The 16,449-nt window shown below is 39.9% G+C and overlaps 1 protein-coding gene across 2 annotated transcripts in view; it reads left to right on the top strand.

Annotated features, from left to right (window-relative positions):
- Nucleotides 1–73: 73 nt before the first annotated feature.
- Nucleotides 74–16,449, top strand: part of TMEM245 (transmembrane protein 245) — a 71,872-nt gene continuing 55,496 nt past the window's right edge. For both annotated transcript variants that reach the window (XM_042868905.1, XM_042868906.1), the window contains exons 1-5: nt 74–541; nt 8,652–8,769; nt 9,603–9,704; nt 10,640–10,747; nt 12,815–13,024. In XM_042868905.1, the coding sequence (XP_042724839.1) occupies nt 83–541; nt 8,652–8,769; nt 9,603–9,704; nt 10,640–10,747; nt 12,815–13,024 (997 nt within the window). In that variant the 5' untranslated portion in view covers nt 74–82. The remainder of the gene's footprint in view (nt 542–8,651; nt 8,770–9,602; nt 9,705–10,639; nt 10,748–12,814; nt 13,025–16,449) is intronic.

Below are 16,449 nucleotides of genomic sequence, written 5' to 3'. Positions count from 1 at the left end.
GGGCGGCTGCCCCGGCGGGGCGGAGGGCGCGGCGCCGGTTGCGCCGCGGCTGCCGCTGGGCGGCCCGGCCGGGGCGGCGGGGATGTCGCTGCCGCGGCTGGAGAAGCCGATCAAGCAGGCCTTCTACAACACGGGCGCGCTGCTGTTCGCGGGGCTGTGTTGCGGGGCCGCCGTGCTGGTCTACTTCATTCTGGAGGCCTTCCTGCGGCCGCTGCTGTGGGCCGTGCTGTGCGGCACCTTCCTGCACCCCTTCAAGAGCTCGCTGACGGCGCTGGGCCGCCGCTGGCTGGGCCGCCTGCAGCGCTCCCGCACGCCCGTGCTGCTGGCCGCGCTGCTGCTGCCTCTCTGCTTCGCCAACTACGGCGTGGAGGCGCTGGGCGAGCAGGTGCTGCGACGCCGGCGGCTCCTGCTGCTGCTGGGCGCCGGCGGGCCGCTGCTTTACGGGCTGTACTGCCTGGGCAGCTCCCTGGGCGTGCAGGTACTGCTGGCCCAGGCCGCCCGCCTCATCTGCCAGGGGCTGGACTACTTCAGCAGCCAGTGGGTGAGTGCGGGGCCGCAGGGAAGGAGGAAGGGGCGGCGGCGGGGCTGGGCGCGGCCCGGCGCCATCTCACTTGTTGCGCGGCGGAGGTCGCGGGAGGTGTAAGGCGGGCGCGTGTGTGCTGCCAGGTGTCCCGCCGGCTGGTTTGAGCCGCTTACACCAGTGCGTTTGTGGTGTTGGAGAGCGTGTGAAAATGGGAGGAAGGGATGCGCGTGGCTTTCTGCTCCGAATTATTGTCGTGTGCTGGAAAGTGTCGGGGAGATGTGTTTAGTCCTCATGAGTGTGGTTAAGACTGAGTAGGCAGGATAGGCAGGCGTTCTCTGTTTTATAAGGAGACGAGTTACGAGCGTTTCCATTTACCTGCGGTGAAGTGGTGAAGGAACACAAGCATGACTTGTCAGTACTGACTGGAAGTTTTGGTCAGTTGCTGTGCCATTGCCTTGCTAAGCTTCAGATTTCCCTCTGGGTTGGCAAACGTCTTATGTAGATGTGTTGTTGCTAGGCTGTGTGACTTGGCTAAGTCCAGTCCCTTATTTGGACTTGGTTAATCACACTGTAACGATGGCTGGTGTGGGAAGGCTACAAGAAGTTAAGTAGTGCACTACCCCATGGCTGTGCCTGCTCTCTACAGGCTTGTTCGGCTGCATCTGATTCTTCTGCTTTGTGCTGGTGCTTCTGAAGTGACATCTGTTCGATGAAGTACTGTAAGATTTTAATTGGGAAGAAAAAAGAAGTTCCCAGAACTTATAAAGCCTCAAGTTCCTTGGGAGGACATGGGGTTCACGTCAGAAGAGCTAAGTGTGGTCTTCCTTAAGCAAACCAGTTAGCCAGTTAAGCTAGCTAGTGATAGGACTCAAGGTGATGGCTTTAAGTTGTGCCAGAGGAGGTTCTAGTTGGGTAATTAAGAAACATACATTTGCAGGAGTGGTGAGGCATTGGAGCAGGCTGCCCAGGGAGGTGGTGGAGTCACTGTTCCTGGAGGTGCTGGAGAAACGTGGAGGTGTGGCACTGTCTGATTCTCTTACTGAGACACTGTACAAGAGAGAACCCCAGCACTCCCCTTTGTGAATTTCCTCTGCTCAGCCAGGCATCTTCTATACATTTTGTAGTGTTTTCCTATTCCAGTTTTCATTTCCATGTTGGATCGCAGGACCATGTTTGCATGTGCATGGCCTGCTTGCTAGCTACACAGGAGTTTTGCATATTGCAAGTCAGTTTGCTCCATTGTTCTCTGGGATTTGAATGGTTCTTTCTCTATATTATTGTGCATGAAAATTTGTTAGTAGATACTCTGTGATAAGCAAAAGGGATGGTCATCTCATTTTTTGCCCTTAATTTTAGCAGCCTGCTAAGCCAATCCAGATTTCCGTGTTTGGAAATACTTCAGTACACAACAACTTAATATAGAAGAAATAATTTTTTTTCTCTTATCCAGTAGGGCACACTTTTTTTTTTTTTTTTTTTTTTTTTTGCCAGAAACATAATGTATAAATAATTTAGTAAAAGCTTAAAAAAGATACAGTAATGCCTGTTGCAGTGTGGCTGGTTTTGACAGTGAGAGCTGCATCTGGGTAGCAGTGTGCAGTTGTTTATGGCAGCTTTTATCTTACAAACTGTGATTGTTTGTGCTCCAGGCACATGCAATTCTGTCCAGCAAAGGTGTAAAGTTATTTTCACTGGGAGCTTTGCACCACGTGGCTGCCCCTGCTAGTTGCAGAGAGGATGAACGTCCACTGTTCTCTCCTACCTTTCTGGTTCCCCCTGCTGTACTAGGGGAGTGAGAAGTGTCTGTTGTTAGAATTTCACTGAGAAAATTATGGTTTATTTGGGTACCATTTAGTGTTCTAAAAGTATGATACCTACTAAGCCATGATACAGAAATGAAATTTCTTATTTCCAGAACAGTGTTCTCCAAATGCAGGAGTAGCATGTGATAGTGACATAGAAAACTGCATCTTGGCACCAGTACACTGCAGAGATTTCTAGTGCTGTTGTCCTCAAATCTGGAAAAGCCATTCACAGTGTTGATGAATGAAGATTGAGAAATGGTTGCATTCCTGTCTGGTATTTCTTTGTCACTTCTGCAATTTGAGTTGGGAATCCTAGATCCCATCATGATAGGCTCCATTCTTTAAGTAGTTGTAAAATCCTGCTTTTGGAGAATAAGCCCAGGATCTTAGGCTAGTCTATAAGCGTCACTTTCCCACCATCTCCTTTCCTTTTTCGCTGTACAGTTAATGCACCTTCTTTGAAAAAGCTTGCTTGAGAAATAGAGGAGACTGATGGGCCTGTTACGTAGAGGATATGTGCTCTACGTGAACATCAAGTAACCTAATAGGAAGAACAAGGTTTTCCTGTATGTTTTTTGAAACGGGGAGGAGTTTGTTCTGTAGCAGACTGATGATGCCGTGTTTATATACATATATATATCTATATATATACTCATGTATACCTGTTTATATGCTACACCAATTTCAGTAGTTGCCCTCAGAGTTCTCGCACTGTTTAAAGACTAATCTTGGACTGCTGTGTCCACTGTAGCTTTGTAAGAGGGATCTTGTATCCAGCTCTATACTAAGGCACAAAAAATTTTTCTGCTCTGTGACGACAATTCAAGTTACTTTATCCTGATGTTCTGCAGTTGCAGTGCTGTACAGGAAATGCTCTTGGTTCTATTTATTTATTTATTTATCTATCACTGGGAGTCAAATGCTTGTGTTTATTTAGAAAATGCTTAGTTTCCCATAAACATCCCAGCGGATGAAATGAATTATACAGCCCTTCTGCATTGACTCTGACGTTTATCTTCTGAGTAAATTAAATCCGATGTGGTAATAATGGCCAGGATTCTCCAGGGTGAATTTGGTTATGGGGCTGTCAAGATCTTTGTCCTATGGCTAATCTTTTTTCTGTGGTTTGTCGTAAGTTATTGATGAGGTTCAGAAATATGTCTTGTCTGTCTTCTGTGTGTGTGTAACTGTAGGTGTCTGAAACTGTTAGCTGGGCTGTATCTGAACACACTGGGTACAACTCATTTTATGCTAGTAGCATGCAGTAAGAGGACCTAATTGGTCCTTTCCTCACTACAGTGCTGGGTAAATCTGGAAATAGGGTTTTCCGTGACCAGTACGTTGGACGGCGTACTGCCTAAGAAGGTGCTGTATGTCTTAGCCTGTCGATTGTCTAATTCTGTCTGTCAAGGAACTGTCAAAGACATCCACCAGGGCTAACACCACTGTGCTGGCGCTAGGTGTCAGCAGTCCTTAAGGCATCCGTGTCAGACTGAAATACTCAAATGTGCTTCCTGACAAACATTTGGGGTTGCAGGCATCTATAATGTTCTGCTTCTGTAGTGCTGTTGGGGATCACTTGCAGAGAAGAAAGAGCGTCTGTATTTTGCAGAGTTCACCTACTGGGCAATTTCTCTTTTAGCAAAGGAGAGGGTTAAATCTGACTAGAATGTTGGCATAACTATAAGTGAGAAAAATGCAGTTCTGATTTTTGAAGTATTCTTTTTGCCGTTTGTAATCATCCTTTTGGTATTTTGGTGTGACAACCTGTAAAGTCAGCCAGTCAGGAAGTGACTGTAAACGCGTGCTACCAAAACCAAAGTTCAGGTTTGTTATCAAAACATGGTAGAGATAACTTTGTAGTGTCCTATTTAAAACAAGATAGAGAGGAGCAGGAAAAAACTAGGCTGTTCATAGTGTTTTCCACCTTTTCTTCCATATCCGCCTCAGCTTTGGGAGAATGTTCCAGGACTTGCCTATTCTGAAAAGACATATTAGTCTGCTTAGATTTACATGCCTGAAGTGATTTACAGGCCTGAAGCTGATGCAAGTCTTGAGCCTAGTGATGGACGCCACGTAAAGATGGATATTTCTTTGTATTTATTATTTGAACACAGTAGTATTTATTTTGTTCCACTTCTGAAAGGAATGTTGGTATAGAGCTGACCAACTTTAGCTGCGCTCTGTGGAATAAAACAAGAAGAAGTTAACATAAATCAAAGGTACATCTTTGGTTACAGTGGCATCACGAGACACTCTCTATCTGGGGAAAAAGTTTGATTCCTGAATAGCTTTTTGTTATCAAAGATTCTCATAAGTAATTTTTCCACTGAAATAGGAAACGTGAATTGTAGGAGGGAATTGTTAGCACCCAGAGCTGCAGATTTCTGTATCTTAGTGTAGTGTATTTCCTTACATTCATGACACAGGAAATGTTGCAGAAGACATGGAAAATGCTTTTAACTCGTGCGGGACAGTATTGATTTTCGAAGGTCAGTTCCTTCCTGACTCAGAATTGCAATTGTAAGTTCCTAGTTGAGTCACCTCAGAAAGTTGGAATTTTGCTGAGCACCAGGCTTCTGCTTCATCTGGTTTAAAAGTCATGGCATGTTAAAATCCAATGTATTTAAATGGTTATATATCATAACTGGAGGTTCTAGAAGCAGAACAGATGCAAATTTCCATTCCTGTGAGGGTAGTACAGGGAATAAATAACACAGGTGTACACTTGCTTGCACTTTTTTAGAAAAAATCACAATGTCATTTACTTGCTTAGGTAATATTTAAAATATCTGTTGTTATCACAGAATGGTTTGGGCTGAAAGGGGCAATTTCAGTTCTGAAAACTGGAATAAAAATGATGGGTCCATAATTCCTCACTTACCTTGTTATCTTTTTTTTTTTTTTGTTTAGAAAAACATTTTCAATTAGATGAAGAAAACATTGTGATGTTTGTCATGGCAGAGAGTTGGCTTTTATTGACACATGTAATGCCTTACATGGATTCAATTTTTAAGAATGTACTTTTCTGCTCAGCTTTTGCCATCATTCATTCCTTTGCCAGTGAGGAGGAAGAGGTTAGAAATAATGTCACAAGATCTCTTTTTTGGCTGGCATCATCTGGTGTAACACTGCTTTAAAGTTTGCGAAACAAGCATGGAGTGCCTGAGAAGATTACGTGCGTGGGGATTGACTGCTGATGATTGCAAAAGCCTAAAATGATGAAATTCCCTTGTTTTTATAGGGATTTGTATGAAATCTAGATATGCATATACTCGAGACAGCTTGCTTGGAAACATCCCCCTGTCGATTTATAATTTGATTTTGAAAGTAAGTAATGATCGTATGGTCTCTAGGAGAGGTGAGGCTGCATCTCCATCAGTAGGAGAGAAGGGAAGTGCTGCTTTCACTAGCAGTGAAGTATTAAATGAGCTCAGTTGTAAAGCCTCTCCCTTAAAGATTAACCTGCTGATACCAAGAGTGCGCTGTGTAAATAAGTAGTGGAATTTATTGTATAGAGTTGAGGAGAAAGAGAGCTCATTCTCATTGAAAACAGATGCCAGAGCCAAACCATTTCTCGTATTTTTAAATTCTTCCATCTTTAACTGGAACTGAAAACAGTCTTTTGCTAACATTGGTTGAAATGTGCTAATAAATCTTACGCTTTCTGACAGTAAGATTAAAAAGAGAAATCAAAACGCCAAAGGAGATGCTTAATGTAAAAGCTGCAGCCTTTTTATGGTGTAGTTTTGACTCCAGGTGGAGATTAAAAGAGAACTGAAGCCCCTCAGACTTGCTTAGGCAACTAAAGATCTGCTGTTTCAAAGTTACTGCTGTAACCCAAAAGTGGATGCTGAAATAACAGAAATTGCTCTGCAGTAATAGAACTGTTTGTTCAGAGAAGTATACAGCTTATTTATATGTTTGGTTTTAATATGTCTGAAAGCAAAGCAACTTTTTTGTTCATTTAGCAAAGATGCTGGAAAAGGCAAGGAAGATTTGAGGAAGGAGGTCTCTGTCTGCTCAGACATTGCGAATAAATGAAGGAAGGAAGAGGGAAAGCTTTTAAATGCTGATATATGGGAGTTGTTCATTAGTGTAAATATTGAGATCGAATAAGCATTTGAAATGCAGAGTAGATGGTGAAAGGCATCTATGACTGACTTCTGTTTAATAAACAGTTAATGGTAGCTACTGTATTTTGCAGTATCTGAAGAGTGTGCATTAGTTACCTGGTTAACTGTGCCTGCATAAATCACATCTGTGTGCATTGTGGGTTAGGGTGGCTTGTGTATCCACAGTTAAACTTAATTTCAGTGAAAGCACAGTGTCTGTTATTCTTCATTTCCATGGAGACAGTTGTTGCAATGGTCATGTTACTGTTCTCATAGCCAAAATGTTTAGAGACCATTTGGGGAAAAAAAAAAAAAAAAAAAAGAAAAAAAAAGAGGGAAAAATTATATAACGAAGGCACTTAAAGAGTTAAAGAAACAAAAAATTCCAAAAATCAGAGCTAAGCTGTTGCCAAGTTAGAAAGGGATAAAATCCTGTTCTTTGTCAATGTAAGTTAATTTGCTCTGTCAGCTGCTTTCAGCCATGAATTGTTGGAAGGAGGCTGGGGTAGTTCCCATTCAGTGTGCCCCTTGTAGCGTAGGGAAGCGCTACTGAGTTTTGAGAGGTGCTTCGCTGTAAGGTAAACTGGTGGTGAGTTGATCGCACCACGGTATCACTGAGGTGAGACCTCTTGAACCAGCCAGAGGCAGTGGAGCATGTTTTGGTTTGTTGGCTGTTAACCATAGGCTCATATCTGGCCTCCCACTCTTGGTTTATTTTTCATTAGAAAATCTAATTGATTGAACTTAGCGTGTCTGTTGTTGGTAATTTGTCACTAAAAGTTAAAAATTGTCTCCAATGGCATGTGCACACAGATGTTGTGTGGCTGGCATTTAGGAGAAGGGCGTTGTCTTGGAACTGAGTTATCTCTTGCAGTTGTGCTGCAATATGACTTCTGGATGAATTTGATTGAAAACCTGTATTGCCTTTAGCATGCTGCTGTGGGTCAAACCTGATTTATTTATTTATTTATTTCAAATCTTCATGCCTAGGACTTTTAATAAGTTTTAGGCTTTAGTCTTAGTTGGAATAGTCACACAGACTCCTTCACTGAGGGTCTGCCTCTTCCGTGTCATAAAGCAGAATAGAGGTGAATGCTCATTCATTCGCTGTGTTCTGCTTTTCTGCCTAATTGCTTGTTCTCTGCCTCTGCCAGTGCATTCTTAGCTTTTGCAGTGAAGTCTGATTCAGCAAATGCAGTTAATAGCAGCTCTGTTCAAGCTTTGTTGGGATTTATGAATTTATGAATGGGAATTCAAAGGTTTTCTTAGCCAGTTATGGATAGGGAGTCAGAGAATGTTTGTTGAATTTGAGGCAGAAGTATCTCACACATATGAGGCATATTTAAGGAGAACGCACTATTGAAACTTTCTGCAGGTTTTCATACTTATTTCATCTCTACTGTGCATCAGCTATCTCCTGCAGCCTTTTATGGTTTCTGCTTTCTTCTTTTCATCATTTTTAAGCTTAAATTCTTCAAGATTTAATTATAGAATTCTCTCTCTCATGTCATTAATCTGATAAGCAGATTTATACCTGCTTTTTACAGGTAGCATAACCAAAGTAGTGGTACTTAATTTTTTACTGCAGAACCATTTTATGGCTTCAGTAAAATGAGTTTTGATAAAATTTCATGTGACGAGTTTTAAAGTCATGACTTCTGTGAATGAAAGCTGCTGGGGAGAAGCGTTTTTTTGTTTTTGTGTTTTTTTTTGTCCTTCCTAATGACAGTCTTTGATATAAAGCCCCGTTATTTCTTTGAGCTGGAGCGCAGAAGCTGGCAAGTTGTGCTGTGGTGGACTGAGTGGTGCTCTGCTGGCTCTGTGTCCCCTAAAGCCTCACTGGTGCTGCTTCTGGTCCTGTACATTTAGACTCTGATCTTTCCCTAGTAGTTCCAGAGCAGGTGCTTGGATTCTGCTGGATAACCTCCTTCAGGGTTTCTGTCAAGCAAAGAGTATTCCCTCTCACGTTCAGACCGTACTGATGTCAGGCCAAAGGCATGTGTGGCCTTATCTCCTTTCACTTAGTACCGACTTTGCACTCCTCTTGCATGCGGGCTGAAGTCCTGTGCTTGATCCTTCTTTAAGAAGCCTACATTTCAGAATTGGAACCTGACATCAAGCTGCTCACTACAGCAGCTAGAAGTGTGTGTGCACAATTACAGCTGTATTGTGTGTATGTGTACATACCTGTGTGTCTTTTTCTTACAGATATGGACATTGGTAGTTGGTTACCTGTTGATGGTTTCATTCAAGTGGAATATAAGCACCGAGCGTTACCTGAAAGCAGTCTCTGTCCCTGTGTGGATCATGCTGCTCTTTCACTTAGGTGAGTAACAAATTATTTTTCTATTGTGTCCATATGTAAAATACGTTTAATAGTAGTACTAGAAGCAAGAAAGCCCATCTGTGTCAGCAGTCATTAAGCAAGTCTATATCAAAAGTAGCAAATAAATTTATCGGTAGTCTGTGTAATCTGTGATGCAAATATAAGATTATGATAGAATATGACTGTAGTAATTGATTTTACATGTTTAAGAATGTCAGATTACATTATCATATGAGTTTATGGTGACAGTGTTGAGCAAATAATAAAAGACTATAATAATGAAGGGTTTCAGAACGTATTCGTGATTTACTTTGCTTTAGCAGCAAGTTTCAGGGATTGTGATGAACACATAGACATGCTTTGCTGAGGTTTGTAGCTGCAGGTAGCAATTTTGCATTAGCTTATGTTTTGTAGTCTTGTATTTTCTGGAAATACTAGATAAAAAGTTGAAACCCAAGAAGGCACTGCTTGGTAACCACTCTAGAGATCTAAAATAGATCCATTTCTTTTTAGGAAGGGGGATTTGGTTTGCCTCTGATTTCTAAAATGTTTTTACTTCATGTATATCTTAATGTAATTTTAGATGTATCAGCATAGTTTAGAGTCACAGCATGGTAACAGCTTGGCTTATTAATAGAGAAACTTGCTCACCTGCTTTTCTTATTCCTCCATGGGAATGCAAGAATCATGTTTTATTTGTTTTAACTGTCATTGTTTTATGACAGTTTCTGCCTAGTTTTTTCTTCGTTAGTGGGGTGCTTACCTTGGTTTTCCTAAATGTAGTGATTATTAATAGTCTAATTTTTGTTGTTTAAAAATGCCATCTTTTTCAGCTTCTGTGGCAGGCTGCTGGAGAATTCCTGTGTTCCTGGTTATAGTTGTTCTGATGACTGTAGGCATGTTGCATGACCAGCAGAATGGAAAGGAATCTTCTGGTAAGAAGTGAATCTCTATCTCTGTGAAGTTGAGAACAGGGATTATATTACTGTAAATTCAATATCATGTCGATTGGAAGAATTTACTGGAAGATTTTAGCACATTTATAACAAGGTGGTTTATGTGGACGGAAGTGAATCTTCAGTTTTTTACAGAAAATCTTTGAAATGGATAGTTTCCTTTTCATAGCAAAGTAGCGACTCGTTATCAAGCTCCATCCCCCTTAACTACAGCTGAGAATATATTTCTATAATTTAACACTAGAGAATCCTATATAAAGCCTCAAGCATAAAGAAAGCCCAGGAAAAAGGGAATCAAAGGCTAATCTTGAAGGAAGAGATCAGTGTGGGTTTAATAGCTCTTGTAATACTGTGTGTGAGAGAAATTGAGACAACTCCATCCAGCAAGCTTCTCCTATCTGTTTCTGGTTAATGTGTGTTTTATGGTTTGTGTTTAGACTTCGAGAAAAAATAATTTTCTCCTGTTGCAAATCAGTTTTGGATATAAACAAGTGTAATCTGTTCCTATCCAGTAATAGTTGAATGGCTGCTTTAGGAAACCTCTTTCCTGTTTTGCTGTTACTGTTTTCTTGAACGTCATCATCATCTTGGTTAGTAAAACTATCTGCTGTAGAGATTTTTAGATTAGCTGAACTGTCAGCAACTGCAAATGACTTCATCAGTAGCAGCTCTCTAGCAAGGGAACTGTAAATAACTGCTTTTGTGTTTTGCCTCCAGTTGTAGTACTAAAATTAATAGCATTCATTCGTGTTTGATAACATTGACTATAGATAAGACATATTAAAAACTAACAGTATCTGTTAGTATAATTTATTTCAAAGCTTCAATGGATATCAAGAAACACGTAAAGCATCTTAAGACTTGAGTTTTTTGTTTTTCTTTTTTCTTAAATTACATACGCATATATTTTACAGGGGCAGAGCTTCCTGGTCAGATGATTTCCATTGCTGCTTCAACAATTGCCATGGCAATTTCCGTGACAGAAGATGAATTCAGTAGTGAACGTTCTTCACAACCCTCAGGTGACTGAATTCTCTGTAAGAAGACATTTAAATTTGCTCTGACAGCATGAAATTAGGGGGAATAAAGAACAAATTTCAAAGTGGGCCCTCTGTTTTTCATTTGTATCAAAATAGCACATTTGTACTTTATCAAAGTGATTTATCTGTTTTGAAAAAAATGCTAAGAAGGCGATATATAAAAAACAGCTTTCAAGTTATAGTATGTGGCTGTCTGTGCATGTTGAAAACCTAACCAGCAAATTTTATTTTCAGAATGAGGGCATTTTTTCCTTGCCTTTATTATTTTATTTACTTTGTTTACTCTTCTCTTTGATTTGTTGTCTGTTACAAGATATAACTGGAGCAGGTACTGGCAGAGAAGAATAAAATTTCTGTACATCGCAGTGACAAAAAGACTTCACTGTCTTTTTCAGCTGGCATGATGAATGTCTTTCCTTTAGTGAGTTTACTTGAGGATGTAGCTTGAGTCATGAGGTTTCACTTGCAACAATAGAAGTCTATAAGAAATGGCTTCAAAATGTTGCAAAGAGGATGTTCAGATATCCATCACTGGTTTTGAGCTTTACCGTCATTTTTCTGAGTACGCCTTTATGGAATGGCGTGGGATACTTGAAAAATAAGCTATTATGGAGACCTGACAACCAAAAGGTTTCATCAATTTCCTGTGAAACAGGTTATTCAACTTGACAGAATATAAGCTTCCAAAGCATCTGCTTGAAATTGGTTGTGTCTGAGTGGTCTACTTGAACACAGGATGTTCTTTATATCCTCTGTAATGAGGGAATTGTGAAGAGGAGGAAACATAGTGAGTGTGCAAGAGAGAATCCTTTGAGCATGTTATGTTAAGAATGTCTAAAGAGTGCCTTTTGTGAAGCTAAGAAGTTACTTCAGCAGTTGGGTAAAAAACAGTTGATGTAGAGCAATCTCTTCAGAAATCTGTTGTTGAAACAAACACCCTTCCAAATTTTAAATATGTCAGTGTAAACTGTACTTGAAAACAGACTTGTTTTTTAAATATGAAAATGACTGTGGACAATTTACTCTTTTCTCATCTTTATTTCTACATTTTACAAGACTACTATGAAAATAAGCACAGAACACCATGGTCGTATCCTGAAATTTCAGAATGGAGCATTGTGTGGCAGCCTTCTTTTTATTGCTCTTTCTTACATTTAATTTTGGAAGTGGGTGGTGTTTTTTTGCCTGGATTTTGAACATACAGTTAAGAGTCAGTCTCCCACAGATCTATAGTGTAAATAGTTGTGGTTTTCTTTATTGCTGGTTTTTTTTTTTCTTTTTTAACTTACGCGTTAGTTTTAATTTCTTTTCCTCTTCAAGACAACTTCTTTTCTGTTTTCAAATTGTTAAGTTCCCTCTTAGCTGGAAGCAAACTACAGCGGTTTCACAAAGGTGTCTTTTTTATTTTTATTTTTATTTTTTTTTTCTTTGTTTTGTTCTGTTTTTTGTTATTGAGGCAGTTAGCCAGTTTTGTATTTTTTTGGCTTGTGAATGCTGCTGTTCTTTCCCTTCACAATAGAAAAAGGACAAATACAGAGTTTCCTATCTTCTCATCTACAAAGACGTTATGGACTGCATTTAATAAGGTTTTACAGAACCTGAAGACACTCTTTAAGATTCTCATTTTGTTTGTGCATTTTGTTTAAAGGAGTTTCTTTTAAAGGAGTCCTTGAAAAGATTAATACAAAAATTTCTGTTTTCCTGAGGTTTCCAGAGTTTTGTGGTTATTTGCTAAAGTACATCTAGCTTGCAATTAATGTGTGGCAATAAGAGGCCTCTTAGAGGCTGTAGCATCTCTTTTTCTGTTCCTCCCTGTACTGTCTGACATGGTGATGCGTGATTTGGGAAAGCCTGTGCAGCCCTGTTCTAGCTTTTCAAGTCACAGATCGGTGTGAAAGCTGTTCCTGTCATCTAGTGAAATTACAAAGAAATAAAAATAGCAACAACACAAAATCATCAACAGGATAAGCTGGCTGTAGGGAGCAATATTCTGTTCTGCGGTGGAGATTAATGTGATAACTTCCACTTCTTTGCTTTTGTTTGTTTTAGCTGCCACAGAAGGTGATCCACCTCCACAAGCTTCGTCATCTTTCTCCTCTGCGTCCTCTTCTGGGAACAGACAAAGACCTGAGATTGGTTCTTTTCTTAAAAAAAAGAAGACTAGTGATGTTTACTTCGTTACACTTGTGTGGGCAATTGTTATTGTCCAGATCTGGCTAAATTTATGGATTGTGCAGCTATTGCCAGTGCCTTTTGCAGGTAGTAATAAAATTACTGTGCGTGTTTTTTTAAGTGATGACTTTGGATAGCTGTAGACTTTGTGTAAAGTGAAGTAAAAGAAAAGGTCTATAGGCTTATACAGCTTTTTAAAGTTTAAAGCTTTTTAATGACTTTCTATTTTCAGGTGTTCAGAGTTCAAAAACATCAATGTTATCTATGAACTGTAGTTTCTAATAGGATTAATGTGGGCTGTCTGTTGCCGTGTAGTGGACAGCTGTCATTGTAAAATTGCTTTGTCTGTTGATTGTTGTTAATATGTACGTTACCTGGAACAATTTAGTGCCACACCTTAGATTGTAGGAATGCTTTTGGTTTGGAGTACTTTTGTTTTCTTCCTTTTGATGTCTTCTCTTTAATGTTTCTGTACGTATTCACAGAAAATATTTTTGCTGTTATTCACTGTTGAAGTACAGCTCATACATCTATTTTAATTTCCATTAAAAATATGTTGCTAAATTCTGTGAGCAAATCACAAGATAAATTTGATTCTAATTCTAGCTCTCGGGCTAGTTGGCTTTGTCACTTCACGTCTGTGCATCTGTTCTGTTACATATCAAGAAGAATGGAATATTTGATAGCTGTCTGAGGAAGTGATTTATAAGCTGAATGCCACTCCAGTAGCCTTTCTTGGAGGGTAGATAGGGAAGATAGGAACTCTGGAAATAAGTCTGGCCTGTTGTAAATCTAAATTGTTCATTCCCCAACTGTAAACAAAGTGAGTTCCCTGATTTCTTTTGGCTTTTCTCTAAACATTAACTATCAGCATTTTTAATGCATCTAATACTATTTACCCCTTTTCCATATTTTGTGGGTGAGTCCAGCAAGCAGCAAAAGTACCACAAAGCTGCTTACTCTTTCCCTGTGCTTCAGTGTAGGCTTATCCGTAGGCTGTGTTGCCCCCACTGAGGCATGTAGGCTAGCACCGCAGTCCCTCTGGTGCACCTGCTCTCTAATGGGGCACTTCTGCTCCTCTGCCCTTCTTGTTCCTTCCTCCTCTCTGTTCATTTCCTCCCTCTTCTCTTCTATGTTCCTTCCTCCTCTCCTCTAGCATTTTCTGCTCTTCCTTAAAAATGCTTTCGTGGAGGCAGCACATGTGGCTCAGCTGTGGTCTGCTCTAGGCCTGTTGAGAAGCTGGCTAGAACCACCTCGTACTCTTCCCTGGTCTCTTTCTATGGAGGCCACTCTGATACCTGGTACACAAAGACATTATAGACTCTCCAGTTTCCTAAAAATCTCAAGGGTGGTGTAATAGTTGGAAATAACTGCTTGTGTGGGAGGGGAAAATGGGCACAATAATTTTGCAGTTAGGCAGACAACGGTGGTTGGTTGTAAGCTTGATCCAGACAAATTTAGATGAGAGTGCAAATCTGTAATTGAAATGGATGAATACTGCTGTTGCCAGTCCCTAAGGTTAAATCGGCTACCTGAGCAATAAACTCAAGCCAAAATAGAAATTAATTTTGAGAATGTTTTGTGACCTGCTGTCTTATGAGAAACACTGGGCAGTAAGTGCTTTTTCTTAGCTGTAGACAATGAATGTAACTCTATCACCACAAAAATGTTATGAGAAGGCAGTATAATGATGAACAGAGCTGAAATTATACCAGTGGATCACATCAAGTGTGAGAAAGCAGATAAGAATAAACCCAGTTTAATAAAAGAGAAGTGGTATTAAAAATACGTAGTAGTGGAAAATAGCAGGGCATATAAAGCAAGTTTTCTTGCAACTTTCCAAGTTTAAGGCTGATAAATATACTTAAATTCAGAGACCTGGAGGAGATTGCTTCTAGTGTGTTTAAGAACAAATGTCATCAACAACAAATCTTGAAGTTTGAAGGGGTTACTTTTGGTAGCGTAACTCACACTAGTAGAAAGGATGCATGTGAAACAGGATTTAGATTATTAGTAATATCTTGCAACCATTAATGTTTTTCCTTGAAATGATTTTTCATTCAGTGGAATGAGATGCTCTTAAAATTGCTTGATGTAGAGGACAGAAAGTAATTATTCCACAAAATGAAAAGGTGAAAGGATGACTTTTGAATTGAAAAGCTAAGCAATAAACCAAATTGTGGAACACTCTGTAGCATTTGCTCAGTGATGTCAGCCTGGTATTGTCTTGCCTTAAGGTCTTTCATTTGCTTGCTTGTTCTGTCAAATATATATTTCACTTTTTCTCTCGACTCTTTATCCTACTGTAATTTCAGCTGTGTGATTGACTGTTAGACTTGCTGATATCCCATTTGCAGAAAGTGTGCAGTCAGTTACTTTAAAAGATACTGTTCAAATGTTTGTGTTTAAATACGAGCAAAAGTTTAGAATGCCGTTTCAAATGTGTCACTTGCTTCTTGAAAATGCAAACTTTCCCTGGTTTGCCATCAGTGTATTTACCATCAGTGGCATTCTGTCATACAAAGCTTCAACCTACAAGTTAAGTGCTGTAGGTTGGCACTTGCACTTTTCTCCTGTTTGTTCACCTGATGATCTCTGTAAGAAAGCTTACTAGATTATTTAATTTAAGAGGCTAAATCCTGTATTTGCCACATGATGGTGCCAGAGGCAAGCAAACCAAATCTCAGTGAATTGTTGAGTGAGCTCTTCATATACCTGAATTGCTTTAAATAGGCTTTTGTGGAACCTTGATAAATGCACTGTGGGTGTTAGAAGTTTGCCTTTGGGGCCACAGATGTCATTTTGGATATCTCCAAGTAGAAGCGTAAGGAGTGTTTTGCATGATGGTAGGATTGTTGTAGTATGGAAGTGTGGCAGTAAGTAATGCATCTAATTTGGAGAAAGAAAATCTTTTTTAAAACTGTGTTTGAATCTAGTGATGGGGAGTTCAGTATCAAATACTGCAGTAAATATGATATATAGGATCATGTTATGTTTTTAGCGATTTATATGTTCTCACTGATACTCCAGTAAAATCAGTTGTAGTACAGAGGTTGAATAAAAAAAAAATGTGGCAAAAAAAAAATCAGGATATTAAAGGCCCATTAGCTTCTGAGGAAAGTTTTGTATGTGGCATTCTTTCTTTGCTTTCACATTCTTTATCGTGATTTTTTTTTTTTACTAGTTTTTGAGTAAATACTCAGTAAGCAAGGAGAACAGAGATGTCTTAGAAAAAAACTTATGTGGAAGTTTCTGGGCAGTATCTTATTGGAGGTAAACAGATACCTGTGTGTTTTTTTTCCTGAACTGTAATGCTAGACTTCTAATGTTGTTAAGTACAGTGGATCCACATTAGGAATATCGGAGAGAAGCTATCTGTGATAGCAAAACGCTTCTTTTCAAAAGGAAAGGGAAGAGTTGTTCATCGAGTGGGTCCAGAGGAGGGCCATGAAAATAATCAGAGGGGTGGAGCATGTCTCCTACAAGGGCAGGCTGAGGGAGCTGGGGCTCTT

This window comes from Lagopus leucura, unplaced genomic scaffold, assembly GCF_019238085.1.
Source record: "Lagopus leucura isolate 7727_CA_CO unplaced genomic scaffold, USGS_WTPT01 Super-Scaffold_100002, whole genome shotgun sequence".
In the NCBI taxonomy this organism is placed as follows: domain Eukaryota; kingdom Metazoa; phylum Chordata; class Aves; order Galliformes; family Phasianidae; genus Lagopus; species Lagopus leucura.
The sequence above is the reverse complement of the archived record's forward strand: the minus strand, read 5'-3'. Positions and strand labels throughout refer to the sequence as shown.